This window comes from Saccopteryx leptura, chromosome 10, assembly GCF_036850995.1.
Source record: "Saccopteryx leptura isolate mSacLep1 chromosome 10, mSacLep1_pri_phased_curated, whole genome shotgun sequence".
In the NCBI taxonomy this organism is placed as follows: Eukaryota; Metazoa; Chordata; class Mammalia; order Chiroptera; family Emballonuridae; genus Saccopteryx; species Saccopteryx leptura.
The window spans coordinates 50,513,056-50,536,786 of NC_089512.1; the positions used below are offsets into that span (position 1 = coordinate 50,513,056).

At 46.0% G+C, this 23,731-nt stretch overlaps 1 protein-coding gene, 1 non-coding gene and 1 pseudogene across 3 annotated transcripts in view; 1 reads left to right on the forward strand and 2 right to left on the reverse strand.

Annotated features, from left to right (window-relative positions):
* TATDN2 (TatD DNase domain containing 2) overlaps positions 1-18,487 on the reverse strand; it is a 34,641-nt gene extending 16,154 nt beyond the window's left edge. For both annotated transcript variants that reach the window (XR_010747231.1, XM_066351525.1), the window contains exons 1-3: positions 17,897-18,487; positions 17,355-17,768; positions 4,376-4,870 (exon numbers count right to left, since the gene is read on the reverse strand). Coding sequence is in view for 1 of the 2 variants with exons in the window: in XM_066351525.1 (XP_066207622.1) it covers positions 4,376-4,870; positions 17,355-17,762 (903 nt within the window). In the remaining variant the exon portion in view is untranslated. The remainder of the gene's footprint in view (positions 1-4,375; positions 4,871-17,354; positions 17,769-17,896) is intronic.
* The window catches only part of LOC136382484 (metallothionein-1A-like), a 269,363-nt pseudogene that overhangs the window by 34,379 nt on the left and 211,253 nt on the right, over positions 1-23,731 (forward strand).
* Positions 22,790-22,865, reverse strand: TRNAI-GAU (transfer RNA isoleucine (anticodon GAU)). The gene has a single exon. It is a non-coding gene; the product is annotated as a tRNA-Ile (tRNA).

Consider the following 23,731-nt stretch of genomic DNA (forward strand, 5'->3'; position numbering starts at 1 on the left):
TGAAGTCACCAGCTGATAAAAGCCCACCCATGAACTCAGAACTTCCAATTGGCTTTTTATGCTTTATCTTTATTATTTTTTAAACGAAAGGAAGGGAGATAGTGAGACAGACTCCCACATGCACCCTGACTGGGATCCACCTGGCAACTCTCGTCCGGGCCAGTGTTCAAATCAACAAAGCTATCCTCAGGACCTGAGGCCGACGCTTAGACCAACCAAACTATCTGAACCAATCAAGCCATTGGCTGCAGGAGAGCAAAAGAGTCAGAGGAGAAAGAGGGGAAGAGAAGCAGATGGTCGCTTCTCATATGTGCCCTGACCAGGGATCGAACCTGGGACATCCACATGCCAGGCTGACACTCTACCACTGATCCAACCCACCAGGGCCAATGTTTCATCTTTGTGAACAGATAGTCAAGACATCTGAGAAAAATCTCTACACAAAGGTAGAAATCAAAATATTTTGGGAGGGAAAAATAGAACTGGAAGGAAACACAGAGAAAAAGTATTGCAGAAAGCAGAAGAAAACTTCAGAAGAAACCTATAACTAATATGCTCAGAGAGACAAAAGAAAGTATTATAACCTCAAAACAAGAATAAGATATTTTAATACTCAAAAACCTAAAGCTATATTCTTAGAAATTAAGTATATCAAAAATGAAAAAAAGTATGTATGTATTATTATATGCATTCACCTTCAATACTCATAAAAAAGCAGAGATTGAAAAAAAAAAAGGAAAAAGGGTGAAGGAATCCAAAAGAAACAATTAAGGGAGGCACACCTCAAAGGAAAATAATTGGATATATTGCTTATTTTGACACTACTGAGAAGAATTTCATGGCATTAGCAGTTTGGTGATAAATTAGTGACAGGTACAAAGAAAACTAAAGAAAAAAACAAGTTAACGAGCCTAGCCTGTAGTGGCATAGTGGATAAAACATCACCCTGAATGCTGAGGTCATCAATTCAAAACCCTGGGTTTGCCTGGTCAAGGCACATATGACAAGCAATCAATTAACTAAAGTGAAGCAACTATGAGTTGATACTTCTCATCACTCCCTCCCCCTGTAAAAATCAATAAATAAAATCTTAAAAAACAAAAGTTAACAATGACCTCCAAGAGAAACAAACTTTTACAAGAAAGGAAATATAATCACAATATACTAGATGACTCAGCTATAAACATGGTGACAATAAATCTTAAATAGATTTAGCCAAAAATTGTATTACAACACAGGGAGCTACAGGAAGAGGAAGAAATATGTTATGGATACGGGCGCCACTGAAATAAGTTAGTGTAGAAAACTAAATTCTCATTTTCCTTAGCAGGAAGTCTACAAATGTCTAGAATTCAAAAATCATTGAACAGTATAAAATTACTTAGAAATATGGAGTTAAATAATAGAAGAGCTAAAAGAGATGAAAGAGACTACCTCTAGGAGCAGTAAAAGGGTGGGCAGAGATGAGTGGAACAAAGGAATGCTTTTTCTCCACAATTATAAGCTATGTTAAAAATTGCTAGTTTCGCCTGACCTGTGGTGGCGCAGTGGATAAAGCATCAACCTGGAATACTGAAGTTGCAGGTTCGAAACCCTGGGCTTGCCCAGTCAAGGCACATACAAGAAGCAAGATGATGCTTCCTGTCCCCCCCCATCCTTTCTCTCTCTCTCTCTCCTCTCTCTAAAATCAATAAATAAAAAAAATATTTTTTAAAAAAATTGCTAGTGGCCCTGGCCGGTTGGCTCAGCGGTAGAGCGTCGGCCTGGCGTGCGGGGGATCCGGGTTCGATTCCCGGCCAGGGCACATAGGAGAAGCGCCCATTTGCTTCTCCATCCCCCACCCCCCCTCCTTCCTCTCTGTCTCTCTCTTCTCCTCCCGCAGCCAGGGCTCCATTGAAGCAAAGATGGCCCGGGCGCTGGGGATGGCTCCTTGGCCTCTGCCCCAGGCGCTAGAGTGGCTCTGGTCGCGGCAGAGCGACGCCCCGGAGGGGCAGAGCATCGCCCCCTGGTGGGCAGAGCGTCGCCCCTGGTGGGCATGCCGGGTGGATCCCGGTCGGGCGCATGCGGGAGTCTGTCTGACTGTCTCTCCCCGTTTCTAGCTTCAGAAAAATACAAAAAAAAAAAAAAATTGCTAGTTTCACCTGACCAGGCAGTGGCGCAGTAGAGCATCAGACTAGGATGCGGAGGACATAGGTTCGAGACCCCAAGGTCGCCAGCTTGAGCACAGGCTCATCTGGTTTGAGCAAGGCTCACCAGCTTGAGCCAAAGGTCACTGGCTCGAGCAAGGGGTCACTTGGTCTGCTGTAGCCCCCAGTCACAGCATATATGAGAAAGCAGTCAATGAACAACTAAGGTGCTGCAACAAAGAATTAATGCTTCTCATCTCTCTCCCTTCCTGTCTGTCTGGCCCCCTCTCTGTCTCTCTTGTCACCCACACACAAAAAATGATCCCAAGGTCAGCTTGAGCGCAGGCTCATCTGGTTTGAGCAAGGCTCACCAGCTTGAGCTCAGGGTCAATGGATTGAGCAAGGGGTCACTCAGTCTGCTGTACCCTCACCCCCATCCCCGGTCAAGGTACATATGAGAGAGCAATCAACTAAGGTGCCACAGCGAAGAATCAATGCTTCTCATCTCTCTCCCTTCCTGTCTGTCCCTATCTGTCCCTGTCTCTGTCACCAAAAAAAAAAAAATTGCTAGTTTCACGCCTGACCAGGCAGTGGCATAGCAGATAGAGCATCGGACTACGACATGGAGGATCCAGGTTCAAAACCCTGAGGTCGCTGGCTTGAGCACAGGCTCATTCGGCTTGAAGACAGGTTCACCAGCTTGAGCGCATGGTCGCTAGCTTGAGTCTTGAGTCCAAAGGTCGCTGGCTTGAGCAAGGGGTCACTCCTCTGCTATAGCCTCCCAGTCAAGGCACATATGAGAACACAATCAATGAACAACTAAGGAGCTGCAACAAAGAACTGATGCTTCTCATCTCTCTCCCTTCCTGTCTGTCCCTATCTATCCCTCTCTCTCTGTCAAAAAAACCCTGTGATAAAAAAAAATTGTTAGTTTCCCTCCAATGCCACTTTCCCCTTCTTCTTTTTTTTTTTTTTTTTAAAGATTTTATTTATTCATTATAGGGGGGGGGAGAGAGAGAGAGAGAAGGGGGAGGAGCAGGAAGCATCAACTCCCATATGTGCCTTGACCAGGCAAGCCCAGGGCTTTGAACCGGCGACCTCAGCGTTTCCAGGTTGACGCTTTATCTACTGCGCCACCACAGGTCAGGCACTTTTTTTTTTTTTTTTTTTTAAAGAGTTGTAACTGTTACAACCCTTGAGGATTTTTTTTTCTTAATTTTTAATTTTATTTTATTTATTCATTTTAGAGAGGAGAGAGAAAGGAAGAGGGAGAGAGGACAGAGAGACAGAGAGAGAAGGTGGGGAGGAGCTGGAAGCATCAACTCCCATATGTGCCTTGATCAGGCAAGCCCAGGGTTTCAAACCGGCGACCTCAGCATTTCCAGGTCGATGCTTTATCCACTGCACCACCACAGGTCAGGCCAACACTTTCCCCTTCTTAATAACAACACAGATGGAAGTTAATGTTCCAGACTCTCTTGCAGCTAGGTGTTGGCCAAGTTTCTAGATTCTTGTCAATAAATATGAGAAGACACCATGTGGACAACTTCTGAGCCAAGCTCTTAAAAGGGAAGAAATGTATTTTCTTCTTCTCTTCTCTCCTTCCTTGTGGCTGGACTGGTCAATGTAATGTACTGAGTCCTACCAGAAGAGCCATCTCAAAGCATAAGATGGCAACTGTGTTAAGGGCAGCAGAGCATCAAGACAGAAGGCATCAGGGTCCTGACACTGTACAGACATCCTCGTCAAGCCAAACTTCCATTTTCTTTAAGTCACTGTTATTTTGGCCTTTGTCAGGCAAATCCATATCTTAACAAACATTTAAGTGTTTAAAATAAAAAGCACTGAATTGCCTGACCTGTGGTGGCACAGTGGAGAAAGCGTCAACCTAGAAGCACTGAGGTTGCCGGTTCAAAACCCTGGGCTTCCCTGGTCAAGGCACATATGGGAGTTGATGCTTCCTGCTGCTTCCTGCTTCTCCCCCCTTCTCTCTCTCTCTCTCTCTCTCCCCCCTCTCTATAATGAATAAAATCTTAAAAATAAATAAATAAAATAAAAAGCACTGAATTGAGGTTTCTTAATAACTCTTAAAGGTATGCTAGAAGAAAACCATTAATTTGTTGCCTGGATTCCTGAGTTAAGTAAAGTGCTTCTTTAATGGGTAACACTTAGGATCAAACTAGAAAGATCAAATACTATATTTAATCAAGAGAACTAAAAACCTCATGCTTGGCACGAGCAAGACTCACCTTTTGGCTTTCTAAATGAGAGTCAGAGTCATCCAAAAACTCTAGGGATGGAGAGTGCTTGTCAGTAACTGTCCTTTGGTCACCAACTGGTTCTTCACTGGGTTTCTCCTGAGGGTCTATCACCACTCTCCTGTCACAGAGGCTGCTCCTCTCTGGTACAGCCTTTTTTTCCTCTTTCATTCTGTCCTTTGGGGCTGACTCTTTCTCTTTCTGAGGAGCAGACACAGAGACACTCCTGGCTGGTCCTTCTCCACGGCTGGGACGCTCTCCTGTGTTCAATTTTGCCCTACTGGCTGTCTCTCCCTTCCTTTTTGGCATCGACTTTCCCAGGATGCCCTGGATAGCCTTCAGGTAGATCACTGTAGAGCCTTGGTCTCGAAGTCTATCCCTCTTCCTTTTCTGAACCTTGTTTGGTTCAATTGTATCATTTTGACCTTCAGCTTCAGCTGCAAATTCAGAGTTAGTGGAATTACGAGAACTATCTTTGGAATTAACCTGGAAGAAAAAACAGAGGTCATGAAAGGGCGATTTCATACATGAAGTATTTGGCAAATTAAAAACTAGTGGGGGCTCCAACAATCAAAGGGAAAGTGACAGTGGCTAAGACAAAGATTCTCTCTGAGTGATGGATCCCATTCCACCCACTATAAAAGGAACTAAACTGCTCACTTTCTCACACTTATCAGATAATATCCTCATGCTGCAGTGGGAAGGAATGAGTTGAGAGATCAAGAGTCTACTAACTCGCCTGACCAGGTGGTAGCACAGTGGATAGAGTGTCGGATTGGGATGCAGAGGACCCAAGTTCGAGACCTTGAGGTCGCCAGCTTGAGCATGGGCTCATCTGGCTTGAACAACAACAAAAAAATCTCACTAGCTTGGACCCAAGGTCGCTGGCTCGAGCAAGGGGTTACTTGGTCTGCTGAAGGCCCGTGGTCAAGGCACATATGAGAAAGCAATCAATGAACTAAGGTGTCGCAACAAAAAACTGATGATCGATGCTTCTCATCTTTCTCTGTTCCTGTCTGTCTGTCCCTATCTATCCCTCTCTCTGACTCTCTCTCTGTCCCTGTAAAAAAAAAAAGTCTAACTCTACACTGCAAGTTCCTTGTGGGAAAGGACTACCATATACTTCAGAACACACAGAAGCAAAATAAAAGTTAACATTTTAGTACTGGAAGGGTCCCTAGAAACCAGCCAACCCAATCCTATAGCTAAGAGTCAAGGAAACCCAAGGACCTGTGAGGAGTGGATGCCAATCTTCTTACTCCTGAGGGCAGTGTGCTTCCCATTATACCCTGAGCCTTTCTAAAGTTCTCTGCTAATTCCTTCCTCCAAATCAAAACCTTGATGTTGAAAGGTACTTTTGCTGACCTGTGGTGGCACAGTGGATAAAGCGTCGACCTGGAATGTGGATAAAGCGTCGACCTGGAATGCTGAGGTTGCCGGTTCAAAACCCTGGGCTTGCCCGGTCAAGGCACATATGGGAGTCAAAGCTGCTTCCTGCTCCTCCCCCCTTTCTCTCTCTCTCTCTCTCTCCAAAATGAATAAATAAATAAAAAAAATTTAAAAAAAAGAAAGAAAGGTACTTTTGGTTCCCAGGGTCAATCAAGAGATCTACCTCCTCACCCCAAATCTCCTCAGAGATACAGATAAAATCTCAGCCCTATTCTTTTCCCCTCCACATACAGCTATTCCAGGAGTCCATAGGAAAGAAGCTAGATTATCGGCTCACAATATTAATGTGCTATGAAACTCAGATCCAGTCTAATCCCAGCTTGGTATACAAATGCTCCATAAATCTTCCCCCAGAACTATCTCCAAAGCAGTGCGTGGCAAACATCACAGCTGTGACCTGGATTTACCATTATCCCATGGCATTCTACAGCCCTACATCTTGTACTTCTAATTCATTTGTATTAAATTCTGCTCAAACAAATAAACCATTCAAGAAACTCCACACTAAGCTTGTTAATCCTTTTCCCCTACTGAGGAAAAGTAGAGTCTACTGCAAGAGATGTCCATCATAAAGGTACTGGTTAAATAAACATGATATATAACTTTCAGAAGGAATGAGGGAGCCCTGATGTCCAAGCTATGCAGTAAGAACTAACAAGTGTAATCTCATATTTAAAAAGACAAAACTGCCTACTGGTATATATGCAAACAAAGTCTGAAAGACCAACTGTTTGTAATGGGTATCTTTGGGGATTATAGGAAAAGAGGATAAGGGGCTTAAGCTCTTATTTTATATGCTTCTTGTATTATCTGAATTTTCCCTCAAGAAGCATATATATTCTTTGTTTTAAAAAAAATCATTAATCCCTCGCCACTGGTGCAGTGAATAGAACACGCTGAGGTCACAGTTTCAAGCCCTGGGTCAATGCCAAGGGCACCAGTGTGAGCCCCAGTTAGGGCTCAATCCCGAGGGCAGTGGTTCAGAGCCTGAAGTTACTGCTTTGAGCTCCAGTCAGGGCACATTTGAGAAGCAATCAATGGCACAATTAAGTGGAACAACGAGTTGATGCTTTTTTCTCTGTCATTCTCCATTTCTCTCTCTCTCTCAAAAAAAAAAAAAAAAAAAAAAAAGAATTAAAAAGAAATGTCATTAGCCAGACCAGATGGTGGTGCAGTGGCAGGGGTCCCCAAACTTTATACACAGGGGGCCAGTTCACTGTCCCTCAGGCCACTGGAGGGCCGCCACATACAGTGCTCCTCTCACTGACCACCAATGAAAGAGGTGCCCCTTCCGGAAGTGCGGTGGGGGGGCTGGATAAATGGCCTCAGGGGGCTGCATGCAGCCTGTGGGCCGTAGTTTGGGGACGCCTGGGATAAAGCATCAACCTGGGATGCTGAGGACCCGGGTTCAAACCCAAAGTCACCAGCTTGAGTGCATGCTCATCGGGCTTGAGTGCGGGGTCACCATCTTGAGTGTGGAATCACAGATATGACCCCATGGTCACTGACTTGAGCCCAAAGGTCACTGCTTGAAGCCCTGGGTCACTGGCTTGTCTAAGGGGTCACTAGCTCAGCTGGAGTCCCCTGGTCAACACACATATGAGAAAGCAATCAATGAACAACTGAGGTGCCAAAACTATGAGCTGATGTGTTCTCATCTCTCTCCCTTCCTGTCTGTCTGTCCCTGTCTCTCTTGCTAAAAAAAAAATATTTCATTAAGCCACCCTGGCCGGGTAGCTCAGTTGGTTAGAGTGTCACCCCAATATGCCAAAGTTGTGGATTCAATCCCCAGTCAGAGCACATACAAGAATCAACCAACGAATGCGTAAGTGGAACAATTCAATGTTCCTCCTTCCTCTAAAATCAATAAATAATTTTTTTTTTAATCATTAAGGCTTGCCTTGGCTGGATAGCTTAGTTAGTTAGAGCATCATCCTGACATCCAAAGGTTGATTGCCAGTCAGATTTGATCCCTGGTCAGGGGACATCAGGAACAAATTGATGTTTCTGTCTCTCCCTTTTTCTCTCTCTAAACTCATTAAAGTTTTTTTTAAAGCACTAAGCCTTTTGAAATATAAAAATCTAAATTGTTATATAGGAATATTTTTTCCTAGAAGTACTTATTTGTTAGCAGCTACTAACTTTGGGGGAGATGCACAGGAAAGGTGGCTTTTACTTTCTCTCATTTTTTAAAAAATTATTTAGTGAGAGGTGAGGAGACAGAAACAAACTCCTACAGGTGCGCTGACCAGGATCCACCCAATAAGCCCCCTATCAGGCGATGCTCTGCCCATTTGGGGCCACTGCTCTGTTGCTGGGCAACCAAGCTATTTTAGCGCCTGAGGCAAAGCCACGGAGCCATCCTCAGCACCTAGGGCCAACTTGCTCAAACCATTTGAGCCATGGCTGCGGAAGAGGAAGAGAGGGGAGGTGGAGAAGCAGATGGTCACTTCTTCTCTGTGCCCTGACCAGGAATTGAACCCAGGACTTGTACACACTGGGCCAACACTCTACTGCTGAGCCAACTAGCCAGGGCCTTACTTTCACTTTTTTTTTTTTTTAACAGAGACAGAGAGAGAGTCAGAGAGAGGGATAGATAGGGACAGACAGACAGGAACAGAGAGAGATGAGAAGCATCAATCATCAGTTTTTCGTTGCGTCACCTTAGTTGTTCATTGATTGCTTTCTCATCTGTGCCTTGACCGCAGGCCTTCAGCAGACCGAGTAACCCCTTGCTCGAGCCAGCGACTTTGGGCTCAAGCTGGTGAGCTTTTTGCTCAAACCAGATGAGCCCGCGCTCAAGTTGGCGACCTCGGGGTCTCGAACCTGGGTCTTCTGCATCCCAGTCCGACGCTCTATCCACTGCACCACCGCCTAGTCAGGCTACTTTCACTTTTGAACCTCTGAATTTTTTAACATGTTAAACATTTTTTTTTAAATGTCTATAGGGATTACCTAGGAAAGGAGATAATGGGCCATTTTTTTCTTTACATCCTTCCATATTTAAGACAAATCTAGTAATATTTTAAAAAGAAACCTGAAGGCTCCTTGGGTCTGCCCCTACAGGACACAGCCACAACTTCCCAGCCCACTTTACTACTCATTTCTCTGACAGTCACCAATCATCCACCATCCTCAGCCTATCACACCCTTTTTTACATTGTCACTAGCACATCTTATTTCCTCTGCTTGCGATACCCTTGCCTTAGTCTCATTTTAGGCTTTAAGCCCCACCCCTGCCTCTAGGACCTGCTGCCTCCTTTTGCTTCCCCCTGCCAAATATAAAACAACATAGGAAGGCATGGTCTACAGCAAACTGAGGAGCCCCTGCACATTTACTTTTTTAATTCAGTAAGAGCAGAGATAGACTCCCACATGCACCCCAACTAGGATCTACCCAGCAAGCCCATTAAGGGAGGGGGGAGGAGGGGGAGGGGGAGGGGGGGGAGAGGGAGGGGAGGGGGAGGGGAGAGAAACAGATGGGTACTTCTCTTGTATGCCCTGACCAGGTATCAAATCCAGGACATCCACGTGCCGAGCCGAAGCTCTACCACTGAACCAACCAGCCAGAGCCCCCCTGCACCTTGTGAATAACCACAGCTTCTCACCTCAAGCCACTTGGGAGTACAGATCCAGAGTTATAGATTCTGGTTTTTCAAGTAAAACAGGAAACCTCAAATTTAATGCATTTTTCATCCAGTCAGCAAATATTTGTTGAGCACTTACTATGTATCAGCAGGCACTGTTCTGAATCTGGGGTTTAGCATTCAATAACATGTACACACCTGCCTGCTTCCCGGAGTTATGTTCTAGTTGGTGAGGAAAGGGAAAACCAGAGGAAAAGCAGTACATATGTTAGAGAGTAAAAAGTGCCAGAGAGAAAAATAAAACAGAAAAGAAAATAGAAAGAGGGAAAGAGGAGGAGGTCACTCAAGTCTTAAGTTCAAGGCAGAGATTTGGAGTAGAAGCATGTGCGTGTATTTTTTTTTTTTTTTTTTTAATTTACTTATTGACTTTGGAGAGAAAGGGAGAGAGAAAGAGAGAAACATCGATCTTTCTGTACGTGCCCTGATTAGGGACTGACCTGACCCGAGTTATCAGGGCGACGCTCCAACAACTGAGCCATCTGGCCAGAATGAGGCACATGTTTGTTTTTTAATTTTTTTTTTTTAATGTCTTCTGGTAGATGTTTTTTTTCTTTTTAGATTTTGTGTATTCATTTTTTTGAGAAAAGAGACAGAGAGAGAGAGAGAAGGGGGAGGAGCAGAAAGCATCAACTCCCATATGTGCCTTGACCAGGCAAGCCTGGGGTTTTGAACCTGCGACCTCAGCGTTCCAGGTTGACACTTTTACCCACTGTGCCACTGCAGGTCAGGCAAGATACATGTTTTTAATGTAAACTTTCCAAAATTTTAAATACTATGAGGACCTATCAAGCCATATTCAGTCTATGGACCACCAACTTACAAACCCTGGTAGCAAAGACCAGGACTTTACTTGTAGGAATAAAAAAGGTTAGGAATATAACATCTTATATTTTCATATGGACTTAAAATTTACAGAGCTGCCACAGCTGTCATCCCTCTTTACAGAGGGATGCTGCCAAATGGATTGAAAGAGGCAGAACCAGGATTCAAATTCAAGTTCCCCCTAACATCTGGAAACCACCAAAGAATAGGGAAAATATGAAAGTTGAGAAACAGTATCAAAGGCTGAAATGTCAAAGACCATGGGTACCTAAGATCTCTGAAGAAGAGTTTCAATAGTGAATAGAGCCTGACTGGTGGTGGCTCAGTAAAGAGCCTCAACCTGCAATGTTGAGGTCGCCAGTTCAAAACCCTGGGTTTGTCTGGTCTAAGCACATATGGCAAGCAAGCAATGAACAACTAAATTAAAGCAACTATACGCCTGACCAGGTGGTGGCACAGTGGACAGAGCATCGGACTGGAATGCAGAAGACCCCAGTTTGAAACCTGAGGTCACCAGCTTGAGCGTGGAGTTGCTGGCTTGAGCGTGGCATTGCTGGTTTGAGCATGGGATCATAGATATGACCCATGTTTGCTGGCTTGAGCCCAAAGGTTGCTGGCTCAAAGCACAAGGTCATTGGCTTGAGCAAGGGCTCGTTCACTCTGCTGCCCCCCACCCAGTCAAGGCACATATAAGAAAGCAATCAACGAAGAACTAAGGTGCCACAACGAAGAAATGATGCTTCTCATCTCTCTCCCTTCCAGCCTGTCTGTCCCTGTCTGTCTCTGTCACACAAAAAAAGCAACTATGAGTTGATACTTCCCACTCCCCTTCCTTCTCTCTATAAAATCAGTATATCTTAAAAAAGCCAAAAAACAAACAAAACAAAAAAAAACAGTGGATATAGAAGGCAGTAAAGGTAAAGATTAGGCAGAAAATGCAAGAGCAGCCTGACCAGGTGGTGGTACAGTGGATAGAGCATCGGACTGGGATGCAAAGACCCGGGTTCGAGACCCCAAGGTCACCAGCTTGAGCACGGGCTTACCTGGTTTGAGCAAAAGCTCACCAGCTTAAACCCAAGGTCGCTGGCTCGAGCAAGGGGTTACTCGGTCTGCTGAAGGCCCACGGTCAAGGCACAGATGAGAAAACAATCAATGAACAACTAAGGTGTCGCAACAAAAAACTGATGATTGATGCTTCTCATCTCTCTCCGTTCCTGTCTGTCTGTCCCTATCTATCACTCTTTCTGACTCTCTCTGTAAATAAATAATTAATTAATAAAAGTAAGAGCAGAAACAAACCATTTGGCTTTGAAAAAGAGATTTTGTTTTTCCTGGCAGTACCGCTTAGTGAACTGTGTGCATCTCTGAAAGTAGGCAAGAGGGAAAAATTGAGCGGAGATGTCATTCCAGCTCTCATCACTGCCAGCATGAAGAAATTTTTTTTCTTTTTATTTAGGAAATCACGGCCCTGGCCAGTTGGCTCAGCGTTAGAGCATTGGCTCAGCGTTCAATTTCCATTCAGGGCATTCAGAAGTGACCATCTGCTTCTCTACCCCTCCCCCTTCCCATCCTGTCTCTCTCTCTCTCTCTCTCTCTCTCTTCTCCAGCAGCCATGGCTCAACTGGTTCCAGTGCATCGACCCCAGCCACTGAGAATGCGTCTGTGGAGCCTCTGCCTCAGGCACTAAAAATAGCTCCGTTGTAAGCATAGCCCCAAATGGGCAAAGCATTGGCCCCAGTCAGGGTGCATGAGGAAATCTATCTCCCTTCCTCTCACTTGGAAAAAAAGAAAAAAAAGGAAAGTCACAGACGCACAAGAAATGGGCTCAGGAAACAAGTTACAGAGGCAAAAGAAGGGGCCCTTGGAGCTTAGGAGAGAAAAGGGTAAAGGTAACAAACCTGGGGGGAAGAGGAGGATAGGAAAGGCACAGGTGTGCTCTGAAAAGGAGAGAGGGAGAGTGCCCAGCCTGAACAATTTCAACAGTTCCTAACAAGCTCCCAGCCTACTCTCTCCCATCCTTTCTTTTTTTTAGATTTTATTTATTCCTTTAAGGGGAGAAAGAAAGAGAGAGAGAAGGGGGGAGAAGCCGGAAGCATTTCAAACCTGTGACCTCAGCATTACAGGTCGACGCTTTATCCACTGTGCTACTATAGGTCAGGCTTATTCTTTCTCTACAATGAGCTGGAGTTCTAAAATCTGGCAATGTGCCTAACCTGTAGTCGCAGGTTCGAAATCCTGGGCTTACCTGGTCAAGGCAAATATGGGAGTTAATGATTCCTGCTCCTCCTCCTTTCTTTCTCTCTCCCTCCCTCTCTCTCTCTCTCTTCTTAAAGGAATAAAATCTTTAGAAAAATAATAATAAAATCTGGCAATGTCATGCCTCTGCTTAAAACCTTTCAATGGCTCTGCATTTGCCTGCAGAAAATAACCCAAACTCCTCCGAGTGGAAGCCCTTCCCAGGCTGCTCCCGACCTTCCTCTCTAGCTTCCTCTCTCACCTTTTCCCATACACCCAGGCTTCCAGGGAATGGAGAAAGGTGCTAGAGAAGAAGGGAGGGAGGACCCACAAGAACCAGAAGTGTCCCAAGCACTTAAGACCAGCAGTATTTCCTAACACACTTTGGACACACATTGTTCCTACTGCCTGAAATGTCCTTTCCTCCTCCTTCCCACCAGAACTCAAATGATACCTCTCCTGTGAGAACTTACCCTGGTTTGTCACTCACTCTCCTGAGCCTTGGTACTTCAAATACTGCTGTTACAACACTCCATGCACTGCACTGTGGTGAATGATTATTCAGTCTGTCAATCACTGCCTTATTCTTTGTACATCCAGCCTCTAAAACAGATTTGTACGCAAACACTTGACATCTACTGAGGGCAGGCAACGGGATCACATGCGAAAACTCTAGGATTCAAGAGCCAAGACACACAATGGTTTCGTGCGTCTGGGCTATGTCACTTTGCAGAAGAGCTCCTCAGGGAAAGGATCTTGTCCTCTTATCTCTCCATCCCTTACATCTAATGCTGGGCCAGGAAGGAGCAGGACTCCCTAGGGCAGCAGTGGAAACAACGTTGCCTTTGAAGTCAGACTGATCTGGGATTACATCACAGCTCTGCTGCATACAAGCTGTATGGCCTTGGTCAAGTTATTGAACCTTTCTGAGACTCATTTTCCCAGTGCCCACCCATAGTAGGTGCTCAAATATTTGTTAATCAATATGTAAATATTTGTTATCGAATATATGAAGATAATACTAACTACTTCACAAGACTCTGAGTATTCTGTGAGAGTCTCTATAGGTCAAACATTGAGAATCATATTTGATCAAGGTCTATCACATTAGAAACGCTCAAATTTTCCCTTCCATTCTTCCTTTCCTATCGTGAATATAAAATTCAACACATTATAATAGACTAAACATAAAGTAGGTAAAATTGTTCATAATAGAGACACGTAACCTTCTCTATAAACAAAGATCATCAGTTACCTTTAAAACTTGAGAAAAATCTCTCAGTCAATTGTCCTAGAGGTGACAGGGAACAAACAATGTAAGGTTGGCCAGCAGGAATCTCTAGTGACTCCAAAATGCTCCAGTCTAGCTATGGTCTGAATGTGTCCCTACAAAATTCTTATGTTGGCCCTGGCCAGTTGGCTCAGCGGTAGAGCGTCGGCCTGGCGTGCGGGGGACCCGGGTTCGATTCCCGGCCAGGGCACATAGGAGAAGCGCCCATTTGCTTCTCCACCCCCCACCCCCCCTCCTTCCTCTCTGTCTCTCTCTTCCCCTCCCGCAGCCAAGGCTCCATTGGAGCAAATATGGCCCAGGCGCTGGGGATGGCTCCTTGGCCGCTGCCCCAGGCGCTAGAGTGGCTCTGGGACGCCCCGGAGGGGCAGAACATCGCCCCCTGGTGGGCAGAGCGTCGCCCCTGGTGGGCATGCCGGGTGGGTCCCAGTCGGGCGCATGCGGGAGTCTGTCCGACTGTCTATCCCCGTTTCCAGCTTCAGAAAAATACAAAAAAAAAAAAAATTCTTATGTTGAAATCTGACCACAAGGTGATGGTACTAGGTGGAGCCTTGGGAAAGGAATTTGGTCATGAAAGTGGAGCTCCTAGAAATAGGATTAATGTTCTTATAAAAAGAGGCCCCAAGAGACCTCCCATGATCCCTTCTGCCATGTGAGGCCACAGTGAAAAGTCTGTAACCCTGAAGAGAGCCATTACCTGCCCCTCTTGGCAACCTGATCTCACACTTCCAGCCTCCAGAACTGTGAGAAATAAATTTCTGTTGTTTATAAGCTACCCAGTCTGTCATATTTTATTATAGCAGCCAAAACGGGCTAAGACAGACATCTCTCCCCTGAATATTCTCTGACCTGGCATAGAGACCTCTGTGCTGAGTCAGTAGCAAGTGTTTGCTGACAGGACTTACTAGATAAACAAGTTCACACATGATTGCAGAGATAGAGGGGAAGAGGTACGGACTGAACAGAAGGTAAGGGGGGCATTTTGTAATTCATAAAGATGAGTAAATTACTGTACACCTTGTTGTCAAACACTCTGGGAGAGCCGCTGGCAGTGCTAGAGATGAACAATTAGAATGGATAATATCAACATCCTCATAGTCTAACCTCACTCAACATGAGTGATCTTTCAAAAATGTAAATCTGCTCTCCCTCTGTAGAGTCCTGTATAAGCTCTCTAATGGCTTAGAATAAAATCCAAATTCCCTTGGCTAATAAAACCCCATAGAAATCTGCCCCTACCTAGCTCTCCAGCCTCCATTCTGAGCTCTTTACTCCACCATATCACATTGTGAAACAGTCCCGGGTCAGGATAACCATCCTGACAAGACTGTGTTCCTGAGAAGCCATCTAATGGCTCCAAGCCCTGACAGTGTTTGACACACAATAACCCTCAAATGTTTATTGACCAAGCAGAGCACAAGTGAACCCAAAGACTTTTGAGACAGGCCCGGACTATTAATTGCTCCTTGGTTAACCACTGAATTGATTTTAGCAAAACAAGGCCCCTAACGGCTAAATGAGAGAAAGGTGGGTCCCTAAAAAGATCAGACCCACCTGGCTTACAGGCTACAACCTAAATCTTGAGTTCCCGATCTGCAGGACAGCCTCACCAGGGATGCAGCACACCTCAGAGACTAAATAAGCAAGGTTAATTTTCCTGCTCCCCCAACACCAGGCTTCACTCTATTTGTAGTTGCTAGTGAAGTTAAATTTCATCAATTGATATTATTTTATGCTGTACCCAAATCCACTGAAATCACATCAAGAAGGGTGAAGGAAAGATTAAATTATATGAGCAAACCCTATATCTACCTTATCTACACAAGTCATATTCAGTATTATTATGCCAAAGACAAAGCTTTTCAAGTCACTATTAAATTTTTTTAAAATCCACAAGAGCCTGACCAAGCAGTGGCGCAGTGGATAGAGCGTCGGACTGGGATGTGGAGGACCCAGGTTCGAGACCCCGAGGTTGGCAGCTTGAGTGCAGGCTCACCTGGTTTGAGCAAAAGCTCACCGGCTTGAGCCCAAGGTCACTGGCTAGAGCAAGGGGTTACTCGGTCTGCTGAAGGCTCGCGGTCAAGGCATGTATGAGAAAGCAATCAATTAACAACTAAGGTGTTGCAACGCGCAACGAAAAACTAATGATTGATGCTTCTCATCTCTCCGTTCCTGTCTGTCTGTCCTTGTCTATCCCTCTCTCTGACTCTCTGTCTCTGTAAAACAAAAAAAAAAAGTAAATAGCTAAAATAAAAAAAAATCCCCAAGAGCCCATACAAGAGTTCTGCGTGGCACACACTGAAAACACCTGAGCTGGGGCACTTAGCTCAATTGTTCCCCAAGTAGAACAGCCAAACATAGCCTCCTTTCACAGTTCCACATAAGAAACCAAGACAAACCCACTTTCCTTGCAGCCTAGTTTTTACTGCTTCTGTAAAATAATTTTTCTCTAGTGACAGCCCATCATTTCCCTTCCCCACATAGAGACCTCCTCCTTCTTCCAGATGCAGAACTCCTCACCTTTCAAAGCTCAGTGCTCCAAAACCTAAAATGTAAACTCTTAATCGGGCAGTGATCTGTTTAGTAACTGGAGAATCAATCCCAAGCAACTAGAACACTGCCTGACACAAACTAGGCCCTCAATAAATATTTGTTCAAATCCGGATTTAATAAGTGGATGAAGCTTACACAGTACCACCAGTGATGTCAGCTAATGCTCACTCTACTCGAATGGGGAAATAGCACGCTACAAGCGACAGAATTGAATTTGCTTTTATTTCCAACAGACTCATGTTTAACTTTTCCTCACACACTCACAAAAAAAATCTGGGAAAATGTTATTACCCTTTAAAAAAAGGTAAATCAAAAATGAATGTAAACCTCCTCTGTGAAGCACTGCTTAGTCCACTAGCAAATACTCAGAAACCGTCCTGTGTGTTCCCACTGAGGAACTAAATGTTTAACCTGCAGAACAACTCCCGCCCCACCAACCACAACGCCAATGTGCTGGAAACCACTTTAGTGAAAAAACATGCTAAAAATCAAATTCTTATTCCCTGGTTTCCATTCAGAGTGGTTCAAAGTACAAGGACACAATTCCTTAAATTTGCAACTAAAATAGACAAATCTGTGTCTCTTGAGCATGCAATCCACATTCTACTGCAGTGCTTCTCCAACTCGGAGGCACATTACAATGACCTGAAAAGCCTTTAAAATGTGGAAGCCCAGACCACACCCTAGCCCACTTAAATAAGGGTGGGAGGCAAACCTGAATATTTTAAACATTTCCAAGTAGTTCCAAAGTAAGGCCAAGTTTGAAAACTACCTCTCTAGAGAACTTTAGGCCACCTCCCTGGCCAACTGCTTGCTTGGTCTTCTGTGTCTGCATGAAGTAGCCCTCTGGGAAGACCCTACAGATCTTAAAGAGTGTGATCTTTTTTTTAGTTTCCTTTCACCAAAATTCCCATCCCCAATATCTCAAGCCACGTGCAAGGGGATTTACCAGTTGCAAGGCATTGCAGCCACCTACCTTAAGGCTGCAGGTTTCCTCCTCTAGAGAAGCCATTTCTTCTAGAGAGGGGTTGGCAGGGCGCAGAGGAGGTGCCCCTGACGACAGGAAAGCCCGTGTGTTCCGAATCAAGCAGCCTTTGGAGGCAGCCCTTTCCACACCTGGGCCAGAGGAATGGGAGGAGGAAGAGGAGGAGGAATTTCTGCGACGGGATGAGTCCCAGGACAACATCGGTGTGCAGACCACATTGTCCTCCTGGGCTTTTAGGCGCTTGGGGCTGCTGGCCCCTCCAGAACGCGACGCAGAGCTATGATATGCCCGTCTGGAGGGGGCCACATCACTGGTCTCCCGAAGGCAGCTGCGTTTTCGGGAACATCCTTCCGAAGTGCTCCTCCAGTGGTACTTGACCTTGCGCCACTCCGACGCCATGGGCACCTGCATGGTAAAGAGGGGATTCCAACACCACGCCGCCTAGCTGCCCCTCCTCAGACTCCCACCATCCCCGGGGGCCCGCTGGGCGAGGTCAAGCCCGAAGGTGAGAGCCAGGGACCAGTCTTACTGACCTTTCCCCCTTCTTTCCACTGCCCATCACAATTCTCTAGGTTTCAGAGATGCCAAAGAGCTTCGAAGAAGTCAAAACGCTGCAAGATTTATTAAAAGCTTTGGTTCGGTTTCCAAGCCCACAACGTGTTTCCGCGATTACCAAACACTCCAGTTTGCACTGCGCTACTTAGATGTCAAAGCGCTTCGGGACTACAAAGCGCTGCTATTCAAAGCCCTTCAGAGATGTCAAAGCGCTTCAGAAGACTACAGGCGCTTTAAGGTCTACACTTGGCGGCCGGACCCAAAGCCCCAGAGCGGGCGCATAGCACTGAACGCCGATGGCGGGCCGCAGGGCAGGGCCGGACCGGCGCGTAGCCCGCCCTGCTCCCGCGGCCTCGCCGACTAGCCCGGGCCGGAAGGGGCCCGAGCCGCCCCCTCAGGAGCCGGCGGTGCCTGAGTCCGCCGCCTCGGAATATCACCGGCCCGCCCAGCCGCCCCTTCTGTCCCTGCGCCGCTGCCCAGACGTCCCTCCACGGCCGCCCGCTTGCCGCCCACCCCAATCCTGAGGCCTCCGCCCGAGACCCGACTCCACGGGCCTCCGATGAGCCCGCCTCCTGGCGTGCGGCAGGGGCGGGTCCTGCGCCGGACCGAGAGTTCCCATTGCTCTAATCGGCGAGGGGCGAGACTTCGAGCAAGACGGAGTTCGCCTGTTGGCCAGGAGGCTTGGAGGCGGGACTCTACGCCTTACGAAACTCGTCCATTGGTCAGAAGCGAGATGAGGCGGAGCCACTCACGTGGCTCCGTAGAGCGCAAGTTGAGGCCGGGCAACACGCAGTTCCTGGGGCCGCGGTCTGAGAAGGTAGGAGGTGTCCGGTTTCGGAATCGGAGAAAGTTGTTACCTGCTACTAAGCGTTGTCGGCTTTTAGGTCCGGATACACTCATCAAAGCTACACCAACATCACCACCCCTTGTACAGAACTGGAAACTGGCTCAGAAAGGATAAAGTGACACATCCAGAGAGTGACAGAATTGGAATTAGAAATTAGAAGCCAAGGGGAAAAAAAGAAACTACACAAAAATCTGAAATATCCGCCTGGCAAAAAAACATTAAAAGTCAAAAGACAAGTCTTCACAACAAGATTGATGGACCTTGAGGACATTATACTAAGTAAAATAAGTAATAAAAGCTAAGAACTGTATGATTTCACACATAGGTGGGCTATAAAAATGAGACTCATGGGCATGGTAGGGGTGCGGGAAGGGGAGGGCAGAGAGTAAAGAGTGACAAATGTATAAGATGGAAAAGATTTGACTTTAGTGTTGGGCACCTGGTGTGACCTGTGGTGGCACAGTGGATAAAATGTCAACCTGGAACACTGAGGTCGCTGGTTTGAAACCATAGAATTGACCAGTCAAGGCACATATGAGATACATCTATGAGTTGATGCTTCCTGCGCCTCCAACCTTCCCCCTACCACTCCTCTCTCTCTCTCTCTCTCTCTCTCTCTCTCTCTCCTCGCTCTAAAATCAATAAATAAAATCTTTAAAAAAAATTTTTTTTACCTGAAACTTATGTAACCGTATTTCCCCATATGTAAGACGCACACTTTTTCGAAAACTTTGGAGTCTAAAAACTGGGTGCATCTTATACAGTGGTTGTCAAGTCATTTGAGAAATGTGGCATTTTAAATGGCCAAGATGGAACGGAGGACGAGTCATCAGACACAGATGAAAACAAGCTAATGGGAGTTTTGACAGTGATGAGGAGTTGTATGAATTTTATGATGAATAAAACTTGAGTTCAATAACCTTATGTAATACATTTTTTTTTTATTTCAGGCCCCAAAATTAAGGTGCATCTTATACATGGGAGTGTCTTATACATGAAGGAAATACAGTACTTTTTTAAAAAAAAATTTTTTTTTTTTGTATTTTTCTGAAGCTGGAAACGGGGAGAGACAGTCAGACAGACTCCCGCATGCGCCTGACCGGGATCCACCCGGCACGCCCACCAGGGGCGAAGCTCTGCCCACCAGGGGGCGATGCTCTGCCCCTCCGGGGCGTCGCTCTGCCGCGACCAGAGCCACTCTAGCGCCTGGGGCAGAGGCCAAGGAGCCATCCCCAGCGCCCGGGCCATCTTTGCTCCAATGGAGCCTTGGCTGCGGGAGGGGAAGAGAGAGACAGAGAGGAAAGAGGGGGGGGTGAGGGGTGGAGAAGCAAATGGGCGCTTCTCCTATGTGCCCTGGCCGGGAATTGAACCCGGGTCCCCCGCACGCCAGGCCAACGCTCTACCGCTGAGCCAACCGGCCAGGGCCAAAAAAAATTTATTTTAATTACTGATTTTAGAGAGGGTGGGAGAGAGAGAGACAGGGACATTGATCTGTTCGTGTATGTACCCTAACCAGGGATCAAACCAGGAACCTCTGTGCTTCTGGAAGACACACTCATCAGCTGAGCTATTTGGCCAGGACTAAACCTATGTACTCTTATTGATCAACGTCATCCTATTAAGTTTTTTAAATAAAAAAAAAGGAAAGCAAATTAAAATCTCTTTCCAGTACATTTGCTTTATCCTTCATCTTTTTTTTTAAAGATTTTTATTTATTGATTTTACAGAGAGAGAGGGTTGAGGAGCAAGAAGTATCAACTCATAGTTGCTTCACTTTAGTTATTCATTGATTGATGGCTTGTTGTATGTGCCTTAACCCGCAAGTCCAAGGGTTTCCAACCAGCAACCTCAGCATTCAAAGTGCACACTCTATCCACTGTGCCACCACAGACTAGGCACATCATGCTTCATCTTATCTTGAAATCATCCAACTAAATGTAGTCAACAGTTAAACCAAATCAACCAGTCACAAGCAAACAAACAAAAATGAAGCTGGAACGTCTTGTGCCAAGCTATAAGGATATACCTCATACCACTGTTGCTATATATCATCACTGCTCCACAGAATTAATTGCTTCTAGCCTCAAGAACATGTGTCCTCTCCTATTTTTTCACATTTATTGTCTCTTCTATTTATATTTTCTTACATACTTTCAACCACTGTATAATGAGTGCCTATTCTTATATCTTAGCTTTAAAAATATTTTTTATTTTTTTTATTGATTGATTTTTACAGAGAGAGGAAAAGGAAGAGGGAGTAGAAGTATCAAGTCATAATTGCTTCACCTTAGTTGTTCATTGATTGCTTGCCATATGTGACTTGACCAGGCAGACCCAGGGTTTCAAACTAACAACCTTCGTGTTCCAGGTGAATGCTTTATCTACTGTGCCACCACAGGCCAGGCATTTTTAAATTATATGAGAAATATATAATGTAAACTCAAAACTGCCCAAATTAAAAATAACTAAATTAGGCCCTGGCCGGTTGGCTCAGCAGTAGAGCGTCGGCCTGGCGTGCGGGGGACCCGGGTTCGATTCTCGGCCAGGGCACATAGGAGAAAGTGCCCATTTGCTTCTCCACCTCCCCCCCCTCCTTCCTCTCTGTCTCTCTCTTCCCCTCCCGCAGCCAAGGCTCCATTAGAGCAAAGATGGCCCGGGCACCGGGGATGGCTCCTTGGCCTCTGCCCCAGGCACTAGAGTGGCTCTGGTCGCGGCAGAGCGACGCCCCGGAGGGGCAGAGCATCGCCCCCTGGTGGGCGTGCGGGTGGGTCCCGGTCGGGCGCATGCGGGAGTCTGTCTGACTGTCTCTCCCTGTTTCCAGCTTCAGAAAAATAAAGAAAAAAATGAAAAAAAATTTTTAAAAAGTAAATAAATAACTAAATTACACAAAATTGACAATATATTAGAAAACTTGAGACCTATTAAATATATAAAATCAGCCTGACTTGTGGTGGCGCAGTGGATCAAGCGTCGACCTGGAATGCTGAGGTCGCTGGTTCAAAACCTCGGGCTTAGCCTGACCTGTGGTGGCGCAGTGGATGGAGCATCGACCTGGAAATGCTGAGGTCGCCGGTTCAAAACCCTGGGCTTGCCCGGTCAAGGCACATATGGGAGTTGATGCTTCCTGCTCCTCCCCCCTTCTCTCTCTCTCTTTCTCTCCTCTAAAAAATGAATAAATAAATAAAAATAATTAAAAAAAAAACAAAACCTCGGGCTTACCCAGTCAGGGCACATATGGGAGTTGGTGCTTCCTGCTCCTCTTCCCTTCTCTCTTTCTCTGTCTCTCTTCTCTAAAATTAAAAATAAATTAAAAAAATATATATATGTAAAAGCATATTAGCATATTAGCTAGAGCCCACAATACTGATAAGATTAAAGCACCTTGACAGAAAATTAGTTTAGAATTCTCCTAGGCCAGTAATTCTCAACTGGCATATGATTTTCTTTCTCCTGGTGAGGGGTATATTTAGCAATGTCTAGATATTTTTGATTGTCACAACTTGGGGAGTGGCCTGCTACTAGAACCTAGTAAGTAGAGTAGAGGCCAAGGGAAGAGTGTTATTACATATTCTGCAATACATAAGACAGTCTCCCACAACAAAGAATTACCCAGTCCAAAATGTCAATAATGCCAAGTTGATAATCTACCATAGAGATTTTGGCTCTTCATTGAAATGATCTGGTGGCATCTGAATAATTAATATCAGCATCTCTAAATTCTTTTTTTTTATTTATTTATTTTTTTTTTTCTGAAGTTGAAAACGGGGAGACAGTCAGACAGACTCCCGCATGCGCCCAACCGGGATCCACCTGGCATGCCCACCAGGGACGATGCTCTGCCCATCTGGGGCGTCGCTCTGCCGCAATCAGAGCCATTCTAGCGCCTGAGGCAGAGGCCCCAGAGCCATCCTCAGCGCCCGGGCCAACTTTGCTACAATGGACCCTCAGCTGTGGGAGGGGAAGAGAGAGACAGAGAGGCAGGAGAGGGGGAGGGGTGGAGAAGCAGATGGGCGCTTCTCCTGTGTGCCCTGACCGGGATTTGAACCCGGGACTCCTGCACATCAGGCCAACACTCTACCACTGAGCCAACTGGCCAGGGCCTCTAAACTCTTTTTAAAAGTAAGCATAAACATTGCCTACTCCTTGGATGTAGATTTCATGATTTTCTTTTCTCACTTGTGGAAATAAAGACCATCCAAATAAAAAAAAATAGTTGTAGCCTTGGCCGGTTGGCTCAGTGGTAGAGCCTCGGCCTGGTGTGCAGAAGTCCCGGGTTCGATTCCCGGCCAGGGCACACAGGAGAAGCGCCCATTTGCTTCTCCACCCCTCCTCCTCTCCTTCCTCTCTGTCTCTCTCTCTTCCCCTCCCGCAGCCGAGGCTCCATTGGAGCAAAGATGGCCCAGGTGCTGGGGATGGCTCCTTGGCCTCTGCCCCAGGCGCTAGAGTGGCTCTGGTTGCGACAGAGCGACGCCCCAGAGGGGCAGAGCATCGCCCCCTGGTGGGCAGAGCGTCGCCCCCTGGTGGGCGTGCCGGGTGGATCCCAGTTGGGCGCATGCGGGAGTCTGTCTGACTGTCTCTCCCCGTTTCCAGCTTCAGAGAAATACAAAAAAAAATAGTTGTAACATTTGACAAAGTTCTGACAGCTTTACTATGTAAAAATTATCACAATAGGAGAATTCGTATTAAAATGGACCTATGGTGACACGGTGGATAGAGCATCTACCTGGGATGCTGAGGTCCCAGGTTTGAAACCCTGAGGTCACACGTTTGAGCACCAGGCTCACTGGCTCAAGCACAGGGTCACAGGCTTGAGCATGTGTTGGGCAAACAAGTATGTTAGGCTTGCTCGCTTGTACTTTGCCTGATTGGTGCGTGAGCACGGGGCAGCTCCACATGTGTATCGTCTATGTAAGGTTGCAGGTGCTCGCCTTCAGGGCGCAGATTGTAGATTGTAGATTGCTGATTG